This window comes from Schistocerca piceifrons, chromosome 10 (genome assembly GCF_021461385.2).
Source record: "Schistocerca piceifrons isolate TAMUIC-IGC-003096 chromosome 10, iqSchPice1.1, whole genome shotgun sequence".
NCBI classification, from domain to species: domain Eukaryota; kingdom Metazoa; phylum Arthropoda; class Insecta; order Orthoptera; family Acrididae; genus Schistocerca; species Schistocerca piceifrons.
The window spans coordinates 142,179,979-142,202,027 of record NC_060147.1 but is presented as its reverse complement, the minus strand read 5'-3'; the positions used below and the strand labels follow the sequence as shown (position 1 = coordinate 142,202,027).

Below are 22,049 nucleotides of genomic sequence, written 5' to 3'. Positions count from 1 at the left end.
CAAAGCCAAGAAAAAAAAATCTCCAGAAAGACTTCAAAGCATTAAAATTAGTGCTGAAAGGTGCCAGATAGGTGGACACACACGTATTCGACAACTCCCCAGAGCACACTGAAGTTATGCAGGTAACATGCTGGAACTTTCTGTTGATAATTCCTTGTAGTCCATTGCAGAGTATCTTCACAGAAACACTTAAAATTAGTATTTAGGTTATTTTTTAATTTGTATTAGCACTGTAATAACAATAATATTTTACAATAATGGGCCAGGTCATTAAATTGCAAATAAATACACACATTTGACTTTTTTCCACATCTGACAATGCCTCTCCACAAGATAAATGGAATATAACTGCTGCACAGTAATGCATTGTAATGTATAAACATTTTAATGGTTTTACAGGCCTGCCAATTTCAATCCGCAACAAAAAATTACCCTCCCCATTCTTTAGCTAATCCTCAGCCCCCAGATGACACAAGCACAGCGTTTGCCTTCAAGTAGTGTTTACATAAGTTATACGTTTAACTTTCGTGACACCAGGGTGCTTGCTCCACTCAGCAAATCTTAAGTCAGAAAAAAATGTGATTTGTATCCTGCCGCTGTCAACCACAACTTGGTGTGGTCACTGTGGTGGTTGATGGGAGTAACTGTTGTGATAGAAGACGGAAGAATGCGCAACTTCTGAGGAACATTCATTTGTTTCGAGTCAATACCGACTGTATCTGTCAGTACTGTAGTACCCTTAATTTATTGTATCCGCATCATTTCGGCATTAACTTCACCCTGTAATAATGATAGCATACAGAGGATATCCATTTTCCAGTATTTCTAACTTGCTAGATACGGTAGTTTCCTTTATGGTACATATACGCATTGTACAGTGTTGTTTACTGTGTAATGTCGGCAACGCGACGACAAGCCCGTGCCTACAGCCGAAGTGAGTCGATTTCAGTCGACACAGCTGATCTCGACAACTGCAATGTGAAGAGTTTGTATTTGTTGCATTGTTTGTGTGTACCATGTAGTGTGTTCGTAGCCTTGTGTGAAGTGATTGAAGTCTATGGTTAGTTGTTTCTTTCACACTGTTGTTTTCTGTCGCAGTTTAGGATGGAAAACGCACGTACTGCCCAAAGAGATAGGAAAACCCTTTCTGTGGAAGGAAAAGTCAAAATTCTGGAAAGAGTTGACGCTCACCGTGGAACATGTGTTTCATTAGCACATAGTTTAGGACTACCGGTATCTACATTGAACACTATTGTGAAAAACAGAGAGACTATTTTGGAAAGTGTAAGTAACAGTGGGCCAAATTCCAAAAAAATGAAATATGCCAGCTATTCGAAATGCGCAGAACTGGAAGAAATTATGAAGAACTGGTTTCAGGCAGCACGTGCATTGAATATTCCAATAAACGGTGTGATGTTTAGCAAAAAAGCACTGAAAGTCGCCAGTGTACTTGGGCTTGAGGACTTCACAGCATCCGCCGGGTTGATATATAGGTTCGAGAAGCGGTACAATGTAGTGTACAAAACTATGTGGTGAAGAAAACAGTGTGGACACAAAATGTGTTACGGATTGGCTTAGTGTCGGGTTACAAGACCTTTGATACAGTATAAACCAAAGGATATATTCAATATTGACAAAATAGGTCTCTTTTACAGCGTATTGCCAAATAAAATGCTTGCCTTTAAAGGTGAAAACTGCCACGGAGGTAAACGTAGCAAAGTTCACCCGATAGTAATGCTAGGCACGAATGCGGATGGTACCGAAAAAATTAAATTGTTTGTGATTGGCAAATCTAAAAAACGACGGTGTTTTAAAAACATAAAAACTCCCAATGAACTATAGTGCCAACAAAAAAGCGTGGATGTTAGTGGATTGTTGCCCTGCGCGCATCCTAGAAATATAAGCCTGCGTAATGTGCAGTTACAGTTTCTGCCACCAAACTGCACAAGCAAATTACAGCCTTCGGATTTGGGTATCATCCGTGCCTTCAAAACACACTATAGGAAGGCGATTGTGCAGAAAGGCATTAACTTTTAAGTCTCAGCCTCCTTTAACGTGTCAGTTTTAGTGCTTTGCATTATATTGCGAAGGCACGTACAGAAGTTATGGCAGCCACCATCTCGAATTGCTTCCGAAAAGCGGGATTCATCGAAGGTGATGACGGAAATGGATCTGACGCACCAGACGTGAGTGTTAGTGACAACGGTGAAAAACTGCTTGCTTCATCATGGGAAAAGCTGCAGCTTCAACATTGACGAAGATGTTGTCACTGTGGAAAGTGTTTCTGTTGATGACGTTATCGACTTTCACACACAAGAAAATGCAGAAAGTGAAAGTTACAGAGAGAGTGATGTGGACAACGAGGTTCCCTCATTTGCAGTTGTTAATGCAGCAGTGGAAGAAATTAAAAAATATATTTCAGCTGCAGATGTTAATGACAAAGTTTTCCATTGTGTTTATGAACTCAAAAACCACATTGAAAAAATTCAAAATAAAAACAACCCACAATTTTGGATTTTTTTGCCAGAAAGTAGTAACTACTGTACTCATTTGTTGATGTCGTGTTTATAGAATAGGTCAGAATAATATAAATAAATTATTATTATTATTATTATTATTATTATTATTATTATTATAAATGACATTTTAATGTTTTGTAAATGTGTGCATAAAATGCTTAAGCATAGTATGCTTTCCTTCCCTGTAATTTTGGCTGTGGATACAGACCGATCTCTATCGTAACCCCGATGTCTACGTTGATTTGAAAGTGTCGGTTTGGCTGGGAGCTGACTAAGTCAGTGAGAGTGAAATAAAGGTTGCAGTGACAGATTGATCTGTAGTGTGGTGCCATATTTAACGCACTTTGCGATATTTCATGCACCTATATATACAAAATCACAAACAGCAAGATAAATGGCGGGTACTATATACATCTGCTGACACCACTTTCACAGGAAAGTTACACTAAAAATGGTGCAGTTTAGAGAGATCTTTAATGCAGTATACACTTGACATGCATTTTTTGTAGGCATCAAATATAAAACTGCCAACTGCATCACTTAAGCTTTGCAAACACGTAAATCAACGTGGTGGCTGTGTGGTTTACATTATTTTTAATGAGATTTGTTGTGCGCGAAACTGTTCGTGAATGTCGTGTCACCTGCTAAACATAGCACTAAATTCAGATAACCTTTAATAAAAATAAACATTCTCTGATGAGTATTTTTTGCCTATTATCTACATATATCGCACAAAACTACGAAAATGGAAATGGGGCCCCATACACAACCAGTAAAACTTGAAAAAGTCATTCCTCACATTTCACGTTTTCCCACAGTTTATGCTATTTTTTTTTTTCAAGTCCCTTGAAAAGTGTAAAAGTGGGTTTTTATTATTATTTTCGATTATTTCCTTTTGAGAGAGCAATTGAACCTGAGTAGTCATGATTTCTTCTATTTTCTTCATTCTTCCCAAATTCTCTTCATATGTTCACTGTGTTCTCTCTTGCGTTCTTCCGACCATCTTTTTCCCGTTCTGTTCTCTGTATGTTCTTGTTTAAATGTATGTTTGTGTAAGATGTTTCTAAACTGTTCTCTATTGTTTATGTTATCTTGTGTGATCCCCAGTTCTTTAATGTCTTCTTCTGCTTCAGTGATCCACTTTGTCTTGTTTTTGCTTTTGTTTACTATCTCAAAGATTTGTCTTGTGAGCCTGCTTTTATTCATCCTGCTGATATGTCCATAAAATTTCATCCTTCTCTTTCTAATGGTGTCTGTTATTGTTTCTATGTCTTTGTAAATCTCTCTAGTTGGCCTCTTCATCCAAATTCCTTTCCAAAACACTATTTAATATATTTTCCTCAGAATTTTTCCTTCCTGCTTTTCAGTCTCTCTGATCTTAGTATGACCATGAATCACTGTAGTTTCTGCAACATAAAGTGCTTCTGGCAGGACTACTGTGTTGTAATGCCTTAGTTTCACATTGACAGAAATAGATTTCTTTTATAGTGATTCCAAGTGAGCTTATATGCTTTGTGTAATCTGGAGATTCTATCTTTATTGACTATCGAGTTCAGTCCTGATGGTTCGATTATCTCTCCCAGATATCTGAAGTGGGCAACTTGTGCCACTTTCCCGTATTATCTACAGGTTTGTTTTCCATATACTGTGTTTTCTCATGGGAGATGTAGCCCAGTTTTCTGTGAGATTTCGTGTAGTTTTTCCAATGCAAGTTTGGCTTCCTCTCTATTGTTCATTAGAATGGCAACATCGTCCACGAAAGCCAGACACTCCACCCTAATTCTCTACTTTTTTTTAATCCCAAGCTAAATTCCTTTTATTTCCTTTTCCTTGTAGCGGGTTTTTACAGTACAGGAATCACATTTTTCTCAAAAAAGGAGTTTGTTTCCTCACAAGGGCTGGTAACAGTGACAAGTTGCAGGGATCTTTCATGTAAAGTATCCAGTAGGACCACAGTTGCTGCGGAGATGTCTACAGTATCAGGTGTCAGCTGTTCACCGTAGATGAAATATGCCTTCTGTAGTTGCAATTGGTCTGAGCTTGTGTTCTGTCTCTGAAGACCTTGCTGTCAATGTGACATTAAACCTTAGTTTTCCTTACTTCCTTTTCTATCTACCAAAAACTGATATCTTTCTTTCAGACAAGCCAAAAAAGGCACATTGAAACTGTGAGTAGTCATTAAGGATCATATTCTAAATGTAAAAAGCGTGCAAAATTCCTGAATGTCCAGCTGGATAACAAGTCAGGATGGAGCGAACACACAGATAAACTAATCAAGAAGCTTCCAAGGAACCTCTTGAGTGCAAGGTCACAAGTTCAATCTCAAGTAAGGCTCATCTGAAAGTGTTGTGTTAACACTCACGACAGGAAAAATATTAGCTGCTAATGACTCACGAGACGCATCAGGAGATGACAGGAAATGTGTGTGTGCAGAAGGCATAGAGAAATGTTCAAAACAAACCATTAACTTGCACTGTGAACACTGAATGAAAAATGGTGTGCCACAGTGATCACAAAAGTTCACACCGTCAAGATTAAAGGTGAACTCCATGGGAGCTACAAACTGTGCAGGACATTCAGCATATAGAATCATATTGGTGAAACAGGCAAGGACTGATGACACAATCAGATTTTGGCACAAACACCTACAAAATCTCAGACAGAAGAATTATTTGATGATGATATGTTAGAGGTAAACCAAGTGATAGAATGTAAGAGGACGACATGTATGAAGTGTCCTGGAGCAAAAAAAAAAAAAAAAGAAAATGATGCATAAGTGCACCAAATGTGGTCAGCCAATTTGTCTGGAATGTAGTAGGAAGATGTGCGTTGAGTGTGCAAAAATGCTGCAAATTAATATTTTGAGTTCATTTGATTATTACCTTTGTGTACTGTTTTAATTTATTCTTATGACTCTCATAACTGATATCAAGACTTTTACTAAATGACTACACATACTCATTATTTTGCATGTTCATTTTGAATAACAATCAATGAAATCTTTAGAAGTGCTTAACAATATTTTACCTGCTTATAACACGAAATAGTTGACTATTCGCTTAATTTTGCAAGTTAATGTGAAGTTACACAACAAAAAAATATTAAGAGGTCTGCAAGGTTGTATCTAGTTATCCACAATTAAGAGATATTCCAGGTCAAGGGTTAAGGATCTTGGAATTTTTACATTCACTTCCCAGTACATGTACTCCTTAATGCTTATTTATTGCTGTGGTAACATATTCAACAAGCTTCTGTCTAACATAAAGTCACAAATTGCTGTCCTACCAATTCAGAAGAAAAAAACCACCAGGATCTTGGGAACTGACCAAAGCCAGAAAAACCAGAGAAAAGAGAGCTAGTGAATGAAATAGAAAAGAGGGAGAGAGATTGGAAACAGAATTGGTATGAGGATTATTCGTAAAGTAAGGTCTGATTTGTTATAAAATATAAAACAACACAGATTTTTTCAGAAATCTGTTTTTATTTAATTCTGTACATGTTTCCTCTATTTTCTACGTATTTATTTAAACATTTGTCATAATGTTCTAAAAGCTTTTGTATCCCTAAGTCACAGATATCTGCCGGCTGTGGGGATAACCAATCTTTAACTGCTTCTTCCACCTTGTCCTCTGTTGCAAAGTGTTTGCCTCCGAGAAACTCCTTTAGGTAGCAGAACAAATGACAATCGCTTGACGCCAAGTCTGGACAGTTGGCAGTCTGTTCCAATCTGAAATATTTGATCCGATTTTGGGTGCGATTGACAGAATGGGGTCTGGCATTGTCACGGAGCAACGAAAGTCCAGACATTAGTAGACCTCGTCACTATTCAGTACCACACACTGAATTTTAGACACGATAAGCACAATAAGCAATTGCATTTATTGTTCTCTCTTGATGCATAAACTCAACTGATGAGACTCAGTGTCTGCCCCAAAACACAGTTGATATAACCTCGCAGGTTGAGATTGTGCCCCTGGCCTCGCTATTCTGTACACTACACCGAAGTTTCGTCAGGGTTGCGCAGTAAGTGGCTGCATGTATTGTTGCTGTTGGTGCATAAACTTGACTAAGGAAACTTTTTACTATACCAAAATGTGGGTGCTGTAACCTTGGGAGTTGAGATTGTGTGCTCGCCCTAGACTGACTGGTGATGTCACGTGACACCATTCCATTGACACAATTAGACTGTTGTGTGAGAAAACCCAGGTCTGTAACAGTGTTCTCTAAAAATTAATCACCTCCCTTATGATATCAGTCCAAAAAAACAATAGCACAAGCCATTCTTTCCAATTTGTGTGACTCAGTAAGCAGGCTGGGGACCCAACGTGTACACAGTTTACGAAATTTCAACTTTTCTGCAGAGTGGCTCTACACACACTCAGATATTCCAGTGCTAAAGTTGAAATTGTGAATTGCCTATCTCCACAATATTTTTGTCAATAGTTTTGACCAAATATTCTGAGATCACTGACGGTTGGCCTGCTTACGGTTCGTCACTGCCATTTCCCCACCCATCCTCGAAAGATCTCACCCACTCGTACACTTTGCTGTCACCCGTCACATTGGGGTAATTTGTCTCACTTATCTGTCAGTGTGTTTCCATTGCTGCAACATTCCTAGCTGTCAAAGACTGAATCAGTGTCCTTTCACAGTCGGCAGGCTGATCAGTTGTTTTAAACATTTTGAACTGACAGTGTAACAACACACTGCAACCGTACCAATGTAAATGGTGCTGTTTGACAAACAAGGTGATCAGGAAGTTGATGCGCATGCCCATTTCAGTGTTTGCGTGACTTTTGATTAGCTTTGGCGACTCGGACTTTACTTTTGAAATAACCTTAATATGTGCACCTATTCCGTGATTTTTGAACACACATCCTGTTAATTTGTCCCTTCTTCTTGTCAGTGTTTTTGATACGAGCGATTCCCCTCCTACTCTGCGAAGAAACTCCTCATTTCTTATTGTCGACACTTTTTGATAACATTACATCTCAATTGATCTGATTCTTTCCTTTCCAGTAAAATAAGAATCGCGTTAAATCTTAATTTCTCCATTTTCAGACACATCGTACATAGGTTCTGCTACTTAGGGAGATCTGCAGAACACACTGAATGGAAGTTCCTATGACTGAGCCTGAGAGCCACATATGTAGTGAAAAAATGTTATTTCATGTCCTAAAATTTTAATTATTATCCAAGAAGATACACTGACAGATAAACCAGCGTATCAGGAGGCAAGAGTACCTTATCAGCACAAGAAAAAGAATCATTTATTGTCTGCCTCAGCAACTGCACGATCATAAAGACAGATTGCCAAGTGAAGGGGTGCAGGTTCAATTCCTTATGCTTATGTTGCCATAAAAAATTACCATTTTACATACCTGGAGGCACAAGATACCAACACTACAAGCGTGTCTTGTAGCATGTGCCACCGGAGTTGTTTGGGAATCTCTGTAACACTCTTGCATGCACTTTACAAAGAGAGAGAACTGGCTGCCCTTTGCTGAATCTTTTCTACTTGCTCTCTTAATAATGCCTGCTAAAGGCCACAGGCTTATAAGCAGTATGTGAAGATCAGTCAAATGAGTGTTTCTAAGACACAATTTCATGGAATTAGCCCAGCATCCTCTTTTCATAGAACTAATTTTGTACACTCACTCTATTTTATGTCATTTGAGATGGTTACCTCCAAACATTTCATTGGTGACTTATTCACCGATTTATCAGCAATAGCATAATCAAACATCAATGAGTGTCTCCATATATTAATGTATAACATGTTACATTTTCTTACCCTCAGCATTGACTTCCAGTCCCTTTTCCTGTGTTTTGCTACAATGTTCTGGCATTACAGCCTTCCTGTAGACAAGAGTACTGCGCGAGAAAAGCCTCACGGAGCTTCTGACATTATCTGTTAGATGATTAGATCATTTATGTGTATTGTATTCTTTGTAATAAGTATAGTTCACAACTGTTTACCACGTCTTTAGGAATGGAGGATTTCCAAAACTGCAGCAGCTTCAGCTCGCTTGCATCGTGGTGGACGAGACAATGCGCGGCGTGGTGGAGCACTGCCCAGAGCTGCGGGAACTCGAACTGCACGGTTGCGAGGGACATACGGATGCTCTTTTCGAGACACTCCGCCGACTCAAAAAGCTGGAAACGTAAGTGGGCAACGTGATAGTATATTTCTCCTACAGCAGATGACACCTCTCTCTTAATAGTACATCAACTTCTACGAGCTAGGTGAAAAGCAGAACGTACACGACATCTCTACAGAAGGAGCTGCCCCCACGGGATCACAGCTCTTTCGCGAGTTCGAGCGTGGCGCACACGGGGCCCCGAGCTATTGAAGTTCTTTCTTCCTCGTGGGCTGCATTTCCTTCCCCGTTCCCCTCCCTCCCTCCCTGTCCTCACTCCTTCCCCTCTCTCGGTGTCCTCGCTTATGTCTCCATCTACATCTACAGGCATACTCTGGAAGCCTCCATACGGTGCACAGCAGAGGGTACCCTGTACCACTACATCTTCTCTTATATTTCACTCGCAAGAAGAGTGAGGGAAAAAGACTGTCTATGTGCTTCCGTATGTGCCCTAATCCCTCTAATCGTACCTTCGTGTGTAAGTTGATGGCAGGAGAATGGTTCTGGTCAGCCTCAAATGCTGATTATCTAAATTTTCTCGATAGTGCTACTCAGAAAGAATGTCGCTTTCCCTCCAGTAATTACCATTAGAGTTCCTGAAACATCACCATAATTCTTGCACGTTATTTGAACCTAACGATAACAAATACAGCAGCCTGCCTCTGAATTGCTTTGATGTCTTCCTTTAATCGGACACGGTGCAGATCCCAGACACTTGAACAGTACACAACGATGGGTCACACTAGTGTCCTATTTGCAATCTCGTTTGCACTTTCCTAAAATTCTCCCAATAGACCGAAGTCAACCATTCACCTTCCCTACTATACGCCTCATACTCATCCCATTTCATACTGCTTTGCAATGTTACACCTAGATATATAATCGACACGACTGTGCAAAGCAGCGTGTTACTTACGCTGTACTCAAATATATATATTTTTTTCCTTTTTTTACCTACTCATCTACATTAACTTAAATTTTTCTACTTTTAGAGCTAGTTGCATTAGTGACATTAACTATAAATTTTGACAAAGTCATATTGTATCCTCCTGCAGTCACTCAATGATGACACCTTCCTGTACACAACAGCATCGTCAGCAGACTGCTGCTTACTCTGTTCACCAGATCATTGATCTACAGGGTGACTATAATTAAAGTTAAACTTTCAAACAGCTGTAGAAATAACACCACCGGTCGGAATGGCGTCAAATTGCAATGGAATATTATCAGAGGCGGGGAAAAATGTCTGGCAGAAGAAAAATAAATAGTTACAAAATGTAGCAATAGATGGCACTGTAAGCATCATAATTTAATAGTGATCAACTACAAATGACAAATGAATCATTAAACAAACTGTGCATGGGTGTACAGGTGTGATACTGTTAGTTATGCAAGCCCATCCATCACATTGGATGGAAAAATCTGTTTTTAATTGTCCTGAGGCAAAAAACTACATAAAAAGCATCAATCCTATTGGTTTTTAATTGTCCTGAGGTCAAAAACCGCATAAAAGGCATGAATCAAAATCAAATCAGATTATTAATTTCCATGTGACTGGCACAAATATATTCAATATGCTGTCCACCATTTTCTGCAACAAGTTGAAATCGAGAAACAGCGTGTTCCACAACTGATCGAAGTGTTTCCGGGGTCACATTCAGAATGTGTGGCACAGTGTGTGCTTCAGTGCAGCTAAGTTTGCAATTGGAACACTGAACACAAAATCTTTCAGACAACTCCACTGTCAGAAGTCACACGTATTAAGATCAGGTGATCGGGACGGTGAGGCTGTAGGGAAATGGCAGCTGATAATTTTAGCATTTCCGAAATAGCACTTCGGCAGCTGTTTAACTGGATTTGCAATGCGCGGAGGTTCACCATCTTGCATAGAAACGATTCCATCCACACTGTTGGAGAGCTGGAATGATGTGGTTGTGCAAAAGACACTCTTAGTGCTTACCAGTGATGGTACAGGTAATGGGACCGGAAGCACCTGTCTCTTAAACAAAATATGGCCCTGTGGTAAATGAAGCCGTAAACTCGCACCGCACAGTGGCCTTTTCAGGATGAAGTGGTACTATTGATTTCCGTGTGGATTTTCAGTTGCCCATATTCAGCAGTTCTGCATATTGGCATATCCTGTCAGATGGAAGGCTGTCCACAAAATCTTTCACGGCCAACCATTATCCACTTCCATGCGAGCAAGAAATTCTAAAGCAAAGGTCTCTCTTGCTGGCAGGCCAACAGAAAGCAACTCGTACACACAAGTAATTTTGAATGGACAGCAAAGAAGGATGTTTCGTAGAATTTTACGCACAGTGCTCATGGGTATGTCCAATGTTTGGGCAATTCTCCATGCACTACACGTTTGCTCACTACCACTCGTCTCTTCCTGCATTGCTGTGGCCACTGATGTTGAATCAGTTCGTTTTCTCTCTCTATCAGGTTGCACACCAATAGAACCTGTCTTTTCAAATTTCTGAATCGTTCTATCCAGATTCATCGGACCGACGCCTTTTTCAAACCCTTCAGTGTCCGGAACTTCTGCAGAGCGACGTGTGCACAGCCATCATTCTTGTAATACAGCTTTACGAGCAGAGCGCGATCCTGCATTGAGACAGTCACGGTGAACATCGCAGACACGAAATGAGGAAAAGCCGTGTACCTGGTGTGTTTATATCAACTTAAGTGGGTCGTGCGCGTGACAGGTGTATACAGGGCCATCTATTTATCAGTTTTCACACTATTTTTTTTTTCTTCTGCCATACGTTTTCCCCTTTCTCCGATAATCTTCCTTTGCAATTTGATGTCATTCTGTCCAGTGGTGTTATTTCTACAGCATTTTGAAAGTTTAATTGCAATAACCCCATGTATAAAAAACAGTAGAGTTTAGTCACACTTTCCTGTGGCATTCCTGACAATGCCCTTGTTTCCGAACACTTGCCATCGTGAACAACATATTGGGTTCTGTTACTGAGCCAATCACGTACCTGAGAACATATCCCATATGCTCGTACCGTCATTAACAGTTGTCAGTGTGGCACTGTATCAGATGCTTTACAGAAATTTGGGAATATAGAATCCACCTGTTGCCTTTCATTCCTAGTTCGCAGGGCATCGTGTGAGAAAATGGCAAGCTGAGTTTCACAGCAGTGTCGGCCCAGCTATCCTCCTGGTCAGGATTACGTTTTATCGGTGTGACATGAAGCAGTACATCTCACCAAACCGTGAGGTGTTTTCAGTGCTTCCATTTCGTGCAAGTGTTCCTGCTGTATGATGGGCCCTCTGTGCGGTCGATGTGGATGCCCACTCTGTGAGGAGAGGTCCTGTGTTCTGGTAACTATGTGCATTGGTTGTCACAACTGCCACACTTTATGCTCACCAGATTGCCCGGTTTATAAGGAAAAGAAGATGCAGAAATATGAGTTCCTCTATCATTTATCCTACACTGAGGCTCTTCACAAATACGACCATCTTTCCATCTAACGTAGTTCCACGCCACCCCCTCCTGCTCCTGCCACCCCCAGTTCTACCCCCTCTCTTCTCCCCCTTCCCTGGCAGTTCCCGTGCCCACCCCTCTGGGTGCTACTCCCCCTAGCTAGTCAGAGACGTGTCCTCCTTCTAAGGCGTTTATCAGTGATGGGTTCCAATACCAGGATCCCTCCCCCTTACATTTCCCAGACCATAGGCCTGTTGCCACACATCAACCACTTAACCCACAGTCTGTGCACCCCTAGGTCGTCTGCTCTGTATCAGTTCCAGATTTTGCTGAAACCTGCTCTCCTTGACCTGAGGAGGAGGAGGAGAAGAAACATAAGTACCAGGACAAGACACTTCCTGTGCCTCCAAAGGTGGTAACTCCCTCCTCGCAACCTGAGACTGACATCTTGTTTATGGATGTCACCCCATCCTCGGTGACAGATGGTGACCTGGCGGTGTGACTTGATGTGGCCCTTTCGCCTCCTATTTGGGTCTGCATTCTGTGCAGTGGAATTGTAACAGGTATTCCCCTCACTTTCCAGAACTGATATCCTTTACTTCCTTTTACTCTGCAGCTTGTGTTGTTGTACAGGAATCTCATTTTACTGATGCTCACTCACCGTCCCTTCATAGGTTCCATGTTTTCTGACGGAACCTGGTTGGCCTTTTGAGGGCTTCAGGTGGTGTTTGCACCTTTGTAAGGATGTTGTTAGTACACGGATCTCCATCTTTGTACCACATTGGAAGCAGTTGTCGTCTTTGTCCATTTGGACTTTGTGGTCACGGATTACAGTCTCTATCTCCCTCCTGACAGGCCACCTACATCTGTTGCTCTAACTGCCCTCCTTCAGCAACTCTCATCTCCCTTCCTCCTCTTTGGGGATTTTGTGCCCATCACCTCTTGTGGGGCACTGCTTTTTTGTCTAGTTGCGGTCTCCTTATAGACCACGAACTGTGCCTTCTTCGTGACAGTTCACCTACCCACATTAGAGCTGCTTGTGGCACTTTCTCTTCCACTGATCTTTTGCTCACTTCTCCTTCCTTTCTCCTGTCATTACACTAGTCGCCTAAAATGACCTGTGTGATAACAACCAATTACAGTCAATTCTCTCATTCCCTTCCTGCCACCTGATGGCCAGGTTATCCCGCAGGGCTTTCCATTGTGCCAATTAACCTCCCAGGTCATGTTTACCCTCTCTCTGTTAGGTTGTATTGAAGAAGTCATCTGTGACATGTCCAGTACAATTACTCACTGCCATTTGTGACTGCCATTGAGGCTTGCAATGCCTGAAGTGGCACCTGTCCTCTACAGGTCCCATTACATTTAATACCTTCAAGGCAAAGCCCATTTGTTACTCAAACAGAGCAAGCAGTTTTGTCGAGAACACTTTCTCTCCTCCCTACATTCTTCAGTGGCTCATCGGCCCTGTCAGATCCTCAAATCTCAGAACCTGTTGTCTTCTAATCAGTACAGCTTTTAGGAGGGACACTCCACAATTGATCATCAGTTTTGGTTGGAGGCTGCAAAAAGGCAGGCCTTTCTTCGCCATCTTGTTGCAGTTTTCTCCAATCTTCGTAAGGCATTTGATGCGGCATTACGCCTTCACATCTTACTTACTTACACGAGGTATAAAAGGGCCATGCCATGGTGGAATTGTCACTGGTACTCACGTGATTCATGTGGGAAGGCATTTTTATTTACCAGTTCCTGTCCCACTGGTCTGGTGGTTTTGCGTTTGGGTCAGCACCGTCGTCAGCTCTCTGCTCTCCCAGGAGCATGACGCTCTACAGATTTCCGTATTAAGTGCCCTTCCTTTCCGCGCGTCATTATAAATGGACTCGTGGCCCGTGACAGACCATTAGTCGTCACTGCTCTCTGTGTGGATAAGTGCCATATCTGGGTTAGTTCGCACTCAGCAGCCTCTACGGAGCGATAGCTCGAGGATGCCATTTGGCGCGTTGTTGTGTGGACTCCCTCACGTGGGTTTCAATTCTCTCCTCTTCAATTTTGAGTGGTGCATTTCAGCCACAGTACCACAGTCCATCCAATCCGGAGCTGTGCCTCGATAACTGTCATCTGACGGTGGTCACCCAGATCCATTTATTGGGTTTTGTTCTTTACAACAAACATACTCGGTTGTCCCATATCTCCCTTCTGGAAATGGCTGTTTCCATAAACTTGTGGGACCCAGTAGTTCCAAGTAATTACCTCCCCACCGTACTCTCTAACACGGGAACCTCCCCATCGCACCACCCTCAGATTTAGTTATAAGTTGGCACAGTGGATAGGCCTTGAAAAACTGAACACAGATCAATCGAGAAAACAGGAAGATGTTGTGTGGAACTATGAAAAAAATAAGCAAAATATACAGACTGAGTAGTCCATGCGCAAGATAGGCAATATCGAGGATAATGTGAGCTCAGGAGCGCCGTGGCCCCGTGGTTAGCGTATGCAGCTCCGGAGCGAGAGGTCGTTGGTTCAAATCTTCCTTCGAGTGAAAAGTTTACTATCTTTATTTTCGCAAAGTTATGATCTGTCCGTTCATTCATTGACGTCTCTGTTCACTGTAATGAGTTTAGTGTCTGTGTTTTGTGAGCACACCGCAAAACCGTGCGATTAGTGGACGAAAGGACGTGCCTCTCCAATGGGAACCGAAAACATTTAATCGCAAGGTCATAGGTCAACCAATTCCTCCACAGAAAACCATGTCGGATAATAATTATCTGAAAATAAAAAATTAAACTTTTCACTCGAGGCAAGACTTGAACCTAGGACCTCTCGTTCCGCAGCTGCTCACGCTAACCACGGGACCACGGTACTCCTGAGCTCACATTATCCTTGGTATTTCCGTCTTCCCCATGGACTACTCAGTTTGTATATTTTGCTTATTTTTTTCATAGTTCCACACAACTTCTTCCTGTTTTCTTGATTGATCTGTGTTCAGTTTTTCAAGGCCTGTCCACTGTGCCAACTTATAACTAAATCTGAGGGGGGTGCGATGGGGATGTTCCCTTGTAAGAACTAGCGACAGCAGTTGAATATAAGCCAATAGGCGACCATTACCACCAGCACATTCCTGTGCGAAATACGCTGAGGTTACAAAAGTCACGGGATAGTGACATGCACATATACAGATGGCAATAGTGTTGTGCACAAAGCATAAAAGAGCAGTGCTGTGGCAGAGATGTCATTTGTACTGAGGTGATTTATGGCCAGACAGTCGGAAGTAATAGATATTGAAAGTGGAATGGTAGTTGGAGCTAGATGCAGGGGACATTTTGTTTTGGAAATTGTTAGGGAATTCAGTATTTGGAGTCAATAATGTGCCGAAAATACCAAATTTCAGGCTTTACCTCTCACCGTGGACAATGCACTGGCTGGCGGCTTTCACTTAACGACAGAGAGCAGTGGTGTTTGCATATTATTGTCAGTGGTAACAGACAAACAACATTGCACGAAATAATTGCAGAAATCAATGTGGGACGTATGACGAACATATTCATTCGGACCGTACGGCAAAATCGTGCTTTAATGGACTGTGGCAGCAGACGACAAGAGACGAGTACATTTGCTAACGGCAAAACATCACCTGCAGCACCCCTCTTAGGCTCGTGACCATATTGGTTGGATCCTAGATGACAGGAAAACCTTGGCCCGGTCAAATGCACCCCGATTTCAGTTGATAGGAGCTGATGGTAGGGTTTGAGTGTGGTGCAAACCCCACAAAGCCGTGGACAGAAGTTGTCAATAAGACATTGTGCAAGCTGTTGATGGCTCCATAATGGAATGGGCTAGGTCCTCTGGTCCAACTGAACTGATCACTGACTGGAAGCAGTTACGTTTGGCTACTAGGAGACCATTTGCAGCCATTCATGAACTTCATGTTCTCAAATAACAATCGAATTTTTTAGGATGACAGTGCATCATGTCACAGGTCACGGCTACCCAGGTTTCCCGACATAAATCCCATTGAACATTTATGGAACACAATCGAGAGGTCAGTTCATCCTGCATAGGCAACGCTTACACATTCACAGGCTATACAAGCAGCACTGCTCATTATTTCAACACTTTGTTGAGCCCATGCCATGTCATGTCATGTCATGTCAAGTTGCTGCACTGCACCAGGCCAAAATAGATCCAACATGATATTAGGAGGATCCCATGACTTTTGTCATCTCAGTGCATGCACTTCATTTATGATGTAAGGTTGTTGAAGAGGCTGGACCACCTCGAGCAATAGGGTCCACTCTCAGCCGATCCTCATTACTGTCTGTCTCCAGCAAGGGAACCGTGTAAACTTTTCTCGGCCTGTGACATCCGTAATTAAAATATTTTCACTAAATCCGACAGTCACTAACATTTATATTCACTCGCAGCAACTCTTGTGTGAATTTTAAAATGTATCTTTCTTGTCCTAACAATATCGTTACTGATGGACTGTTTTGTTCCCTCCCCCTCCCCCCCCCTCCTCCTCCTCCTGGGACACGGACAATTCCAGTATTCCAGTCTGCTGTTTCCAACGAGTGTGTTTGCATCTTACTTCACCAGAAGTACTCCAAAGTCAACATTTTTGAACATTTGAGGTGCTTCTTTTGCCCCTCTCTGGGAAAACACTGTCACTAATTTTTAGCCGCCTCAGTTCTCCCACGGTCATTCTGTATCTCCGTATGTAACCTCACACTTTCCTCAATTGTACTGCTACACTCGATTAAGAATTCCGTACAATTTGAACCAAATGTTGAATTTAGATATAGATTGCATCAAGAAATTGCAAAATTCCATGCTACTTATTTTACTGCCTATTATTACAATAGATTACACTTGCCCTCAACTTAAGATAGTTATTCTCAACCTGTGGATTGCACCTTCTAAGGGGGTACGATAACACTAAATGGGGAGCACAAGGTATCAAAAAGAAAAGAAAAAAAATATGGATTCGTAAAGTTACTGAAGGGAAAGAAAAACAAAATACATTCCTAGACAACATAAGATTAAAATTTACATTTACGCTGATGTTGTTTGCATGTATAAATAGGACTTTGAGTACTGTACAAAGCATTTAATTATTAACTTTTCAGTACTAATAGACCCAACATGTCTGACATGTGCCTCTTGTAGTATTTTAGAACATGTTTTGTGCTCAAATGCAATAAGTTACCTTGAACAGAATGACCTCTTCCATTATGATAAGCCAGATTCCAAAAATATTATTGGTTTTCGTATGCAACAACTGGAATGCCATGGATCGGTACTATCAGGTGGACACCATATGTCTCGACTTTTCTTCTTCTTCTTCTTCTTCTTCTTCTTCTTTTTCTCATTCGACTAGATGCCACATTGATGCTTGTTAACAAAAGTGTGATCATATGGGATACTGAACAAAATATGTGATTCGTTTGAGGTTTTCTTGCTAGGGAAGAAGTAGTATGTTATCTTGGATGGGGATTCGTCATCAGGTTTAGAAGTAACTTCATTGTATTACCTTTTCTGTGACCTGGCAGACATTATTTACAGAAAACTAAGATTTTTGCAGGTAATCTAGTTATTCATAATGAAAGAAAGCCTGGAAAGTTGTGCAGATATGTAGGGGAATCTTGGTAAGTTTTAAAAGTGGTGGAAGGTTGTCATTCACGGTGTGCCACAAGGTTCTGTGTTCAGATGTGTACTCTGCATGACCTATGGGATTAATAACTTGCTAAGTAGTACGATGTGTAAGTCCACTGTGCAGGCGACATGACATTTGTTACAGCTGGAAAGTATTTGAGAAGCAGTAAGCAGCAATCTGGGGATCATCTCAGAACAGCCATAATTTGGATTGGTAATAATGAAAAATGAGAAATTCTCTCTTCAATGGATGTACTAGCAGTGGTGGCTCGCATATAGACACTGTGGGACTGCAGCACTCCATATTTCCACTTGATATTATTGGTAACATTTAATAGGATGATTCCTTTTTTCTTTCATTCTTTCTTTCTTTGTACTTGTGCAATATACTATGGGTAGTCAAAAAGTAACAGAAATTTCTTAAAAAAAAATTGTTGGCATGGCACACGTGTTCCTGATTTATGTTTGCTGTTTCAGCTGTTTTGAATATTTTGTTTATTGTTGACATGTGAAAAGGCTATACGAATTTTTGAGTGCTCGGTGAATTTTTACTTTCGAAAAAGATAGATCAAATAATCTGCATTAAATTTTGCTACAAAAATGAAAGAAAATGCAGCACTACATTCGAAATGATGAGTGTGGCTTTTGATGAAACTACTATGAGTAAGATAAGAGTTTACGAACAGCATAAATATTTCAAAGAGGGTCGAGAGGACATTGAACATGACAACCACCCATCAGTTATTGTTGACAGTATGGAAGTGGTCAAGAAAATCGTTTTGGAAAATCATCGAACCACCACGAGAGAGGTTGTTGCTGATGTCGCCATATTCTTTCACTCGTGCCGAGCAATTTTTGCAGATTTTTAGGGCACGAACCTTGTAGCAGGAAAGTTAGTTCTAAAATTGTTGAATATCGTGTCGATATCGCTCAGGAATTCCTGAACGAAGTCAGCAATGATCCAGAACTTCTAATGAAGGTTATAGCGGGTGATGAAATGTGGATGTATGGGTATGGTGTGGAAATCGAAGCCCAATTGTCCCAATGGAAACTGACTGAAGAGCAAAGACTGAAAAAGGTTTTTCTCGCCATTTTCTTTGATTACAGTGAGATAGTGTATTGTGTGTTCCTGCCTTCTGGTCGTACGGTCTGTAACGAATACTAACCGAATGTTATGTGCCATTTGCATGGAACGATCCAAAGAAAAGGACCGCAGTTAGTTGGTGGCAATTCATGCAGACTGACAGCCTGTTGGTTATCATGCCCACATAGAATGCAGCACAGAGGTTGCAGCTTAGCTTGTAGATCACATGATCTGTTTCACAGGTAGCCCTGCCTTTGATGGGCTAGGTAATGTTTGTGACCGGATTGGAGTAGGGGGTGGTGGGAGGATGTATGGGACAGGTCTTGCATATAGGTTTATTACAGGGATATGACCCATGAGGTAAGGGGTTGGGAGCAAAGGTTGTTCAGGAATGGACGAGTATATTGTATAGGTTCGATGGATGGCGGAATATCGCTCTGGGAGGGTGGGAATCATAATGGGCAGGACATTTCTTATTTCAGGGCATGATGAGAGGTAGCTGAAACACTGGCAGAGAATGTGTAGTGTAGTTGCTCCAGTCCTGGGTGGTACTGAGTTATGAGGGGAATGCTTCACTGCAGCCGGACAGTGAGACTTAAAGAGATGGTGGGTAACTGAAATGTTAAAGACACAGGAGATTTGTTTTTGTACAAGGTTGGGAGGATAATTACGGTCTCAGTGAGACCCTCGGCATATTTAGAGAGTGACCACTCATCACTGCAGATGTGATGGCCATGACTATCCTTTTCATAATATTGTTACATCCCTTTTATGGTGTGTGTGTGTGTGTGTGTGTGTGTGTGTGTGTCTTCGAGAGTGACCACTCATCACTGCAAATGTGATGGCCATGACTATCCTTTTCATAATATTGTTACATCCCTTTTATGGTGTGTGTGTGTGTGTGTGTGTGTGTGTGTGTGTGTGAGAGAGAGAGAGAGAGAGAGAGAGAGAGAGAGAGAGAGAGAGAGAGAGAAGATGGATTGTAAATAAGTGAAATATTGCTGCTTTAACACTATGCTGTTCGATTTATGAATGACTTGAGCCACTAACAGTAGTGTGCTGTTTACATTATCCAAATATATTTATAAATTTTACTAAGATTCCTGCTCAAATATTTAATATTACCAGTCTTAAAAGAAGACACTTTTACTGTTTTCAGATTAAAAATTAATTCTTGTACATGCCTTGGTGGAAAAAGCATGTCACACATTGCTAAGCTGACTACATTGCACACCTTGGAGTTCACCTACACTAAATTTGGAAAGTTAAAACCCAGTGTGGACTGCATCCTCGAAATGTCAGGGCTGCGCCGACTTTACCTCCACGAGTGTATCTGCTGGGCCATACCATTTGACAAGTTTCCTGGCAGACTGGTGAACCTCAGGTAACACTAGATTCATAGTAGTGTAGTAATCTACGTGGCAGGAGTGTCTCTGTGTGAGAGAGATTCAAATGTAATGTTAATCATGTGTATTGAGCGGAGGCTATCCAGAGAGTAACCTCTGCTTTCAAGCATTGGGTGAAACGCAACAGTTGCTCCGCAGACTCGGACATTATGCCACTGCGTGTCATTCAGTGTGAGTGACAGAACTGATAATTTCGCCAAGTGTGAAACCCACTCTGTAATACATTATTAGTGGCAAAAACCTGTTGACATTCGTGACAAAGTTTGCTCCTTATACTGACCAAATGTGAAGCGTATAGGGATTGCTAGTCGTTGGCTCCAAAGATTCTTTCTGAGAATGACAAAAAGTCAACATTGAATGTTTCTCAAGGAGAAGCCCTTCTGAGTGGAATTGTGACCAGTGACGAGATCTTTCTGATGTTAATGTGCAAACTAAATAGCAGACAGTAGTGTGTGGTCATACTACCTACCCTAACAAACCATAAAAAATCACTCTGAACTGTTGACTAGAGAGGTTTAGGATACCATCTTTTTGGACCTTAATGTACTCCTGTTTGTTGGTTTTATGCTATGTAGAGGACAGTTAATTCTTGAGTATAGTGTAAGGTTTTAAGATAATGTAGAGCAATGTGGTGTCTCGACTACTGGGATTCCATTTGTGGATGACAGTCCTCAGCACCATTCTGTCTGCCAAACACGAGATTTGTCGTGTCAGTTCGAATGGGACATTTTTGAATGCGTGCCCTACAGCCTAGACTGGGCTCGTACCAGTTTCCATCTTTTTGTACAGATGAGAAAGAGACTCGGCTACTATGAAGAACTTCACCTAGTTGCAATCTTAGATAGCAGAATTTAATACTGATGGAATTTGTCAACTCATTAAAGAGGTGTGATAAATACATAAATCGGGATGGTGATTGTGTAGAGAAGTAACGTGCAGTTTGAAACACTCTCAATTAATATGATGTCAATTGTTATTAACCAAAATAACAGCCTAGCTCCAATTTAGATGTGGCCGTGGCCTAATAGATGTATGCTAATTGGATTTAGCTGCTTTAGCAGTCATTTTTAATCAGGATGTGGCTGCTACAACAATGTTCACGCAATGATAAAGGGTTTGCAATAACCAATGATAAAATATTTTGCATTGTTTGACATACATATTCTGTTTAGACACAATATGAGGCACACCACTGTTGTCTCACGCTTCTAGTTACAATTAATCTCACCACAAGTCAGAATTCCCAAAATGTGCCCAGCCTGGTTGATGTGAACATGAATCTACGGCACTGAAAAAACATATGTAAAGCCAGGAATATCAGATGTCACGAATTGGTGGTGGGGATTCACTCACGAGGGGACCTTCTGGGAGGTGCATTGTGTTATGAGCTCCCACTTCGCCTGCTTATAGTGCGGGTGGGCACCTATCACACCCTGAAACTGTAAGTGCCAATGTGGCGTCATTTTTGAAATATTGCCTGTTAAAGTTTGGGCAGCTCTTTATATACAGAAAAGTTTCATTAGTGTGTCAAGTGAGCGAGTAGCTGAGTGGCAAGCGAGACTCCTGTCCAGACGACCCGGGTTCGAGACCCGTCTATGCTACTTTTGTTCCACTTTTTTTTTTCTCTCTCTCCATATGCCTGTTTTCTTGATTAATTATAAATTTAAAGTCCGCAAGGAATTGATTGAAAAGAATTACATGCCTCTATAAATCAAAATTACACATTGAATGTCAAATTTTGTTTTAATCTCTTGCATTTTTTCTTACATACTGCAAGCATTTTTTTAAACTCAATACAAAAATGTTAATTAC

At 41.2% G+C, this 22,049-nt stretch overlaps 1 protein-coding gene across 6 annotated transcripts in view; it reads left to right on the top strand.

Annotated features, from left to right (window-relative positions):
• The window catches only part of LOC124718890 (F-box/LRR-repeat protein 4-like), a 116,079-nt gene that overhangs the window by 91,708 nt on the left and 2,322 nt on the right, over positions 1 to 22,049 (top strand). For all 6 annotated transcript variants that reach the window (XM_047244535.1, XM_047244537.1, XM_047244534.1 and 3 more), the window contains 2 exons: positions 8,510 to 8,683; positions 19,991 to 20,215. In XM_047244535.1, coding sequence (XP_047100491.1) covers positions 8,510 to 8,683; positions 19,991 to 20,215 — 399 coding nt within the window. The remainder of the gene's footprint in view (positions 1 to 8,509; positions 8,684 to 19,990; positions 20,216 to 22,049) is intronic.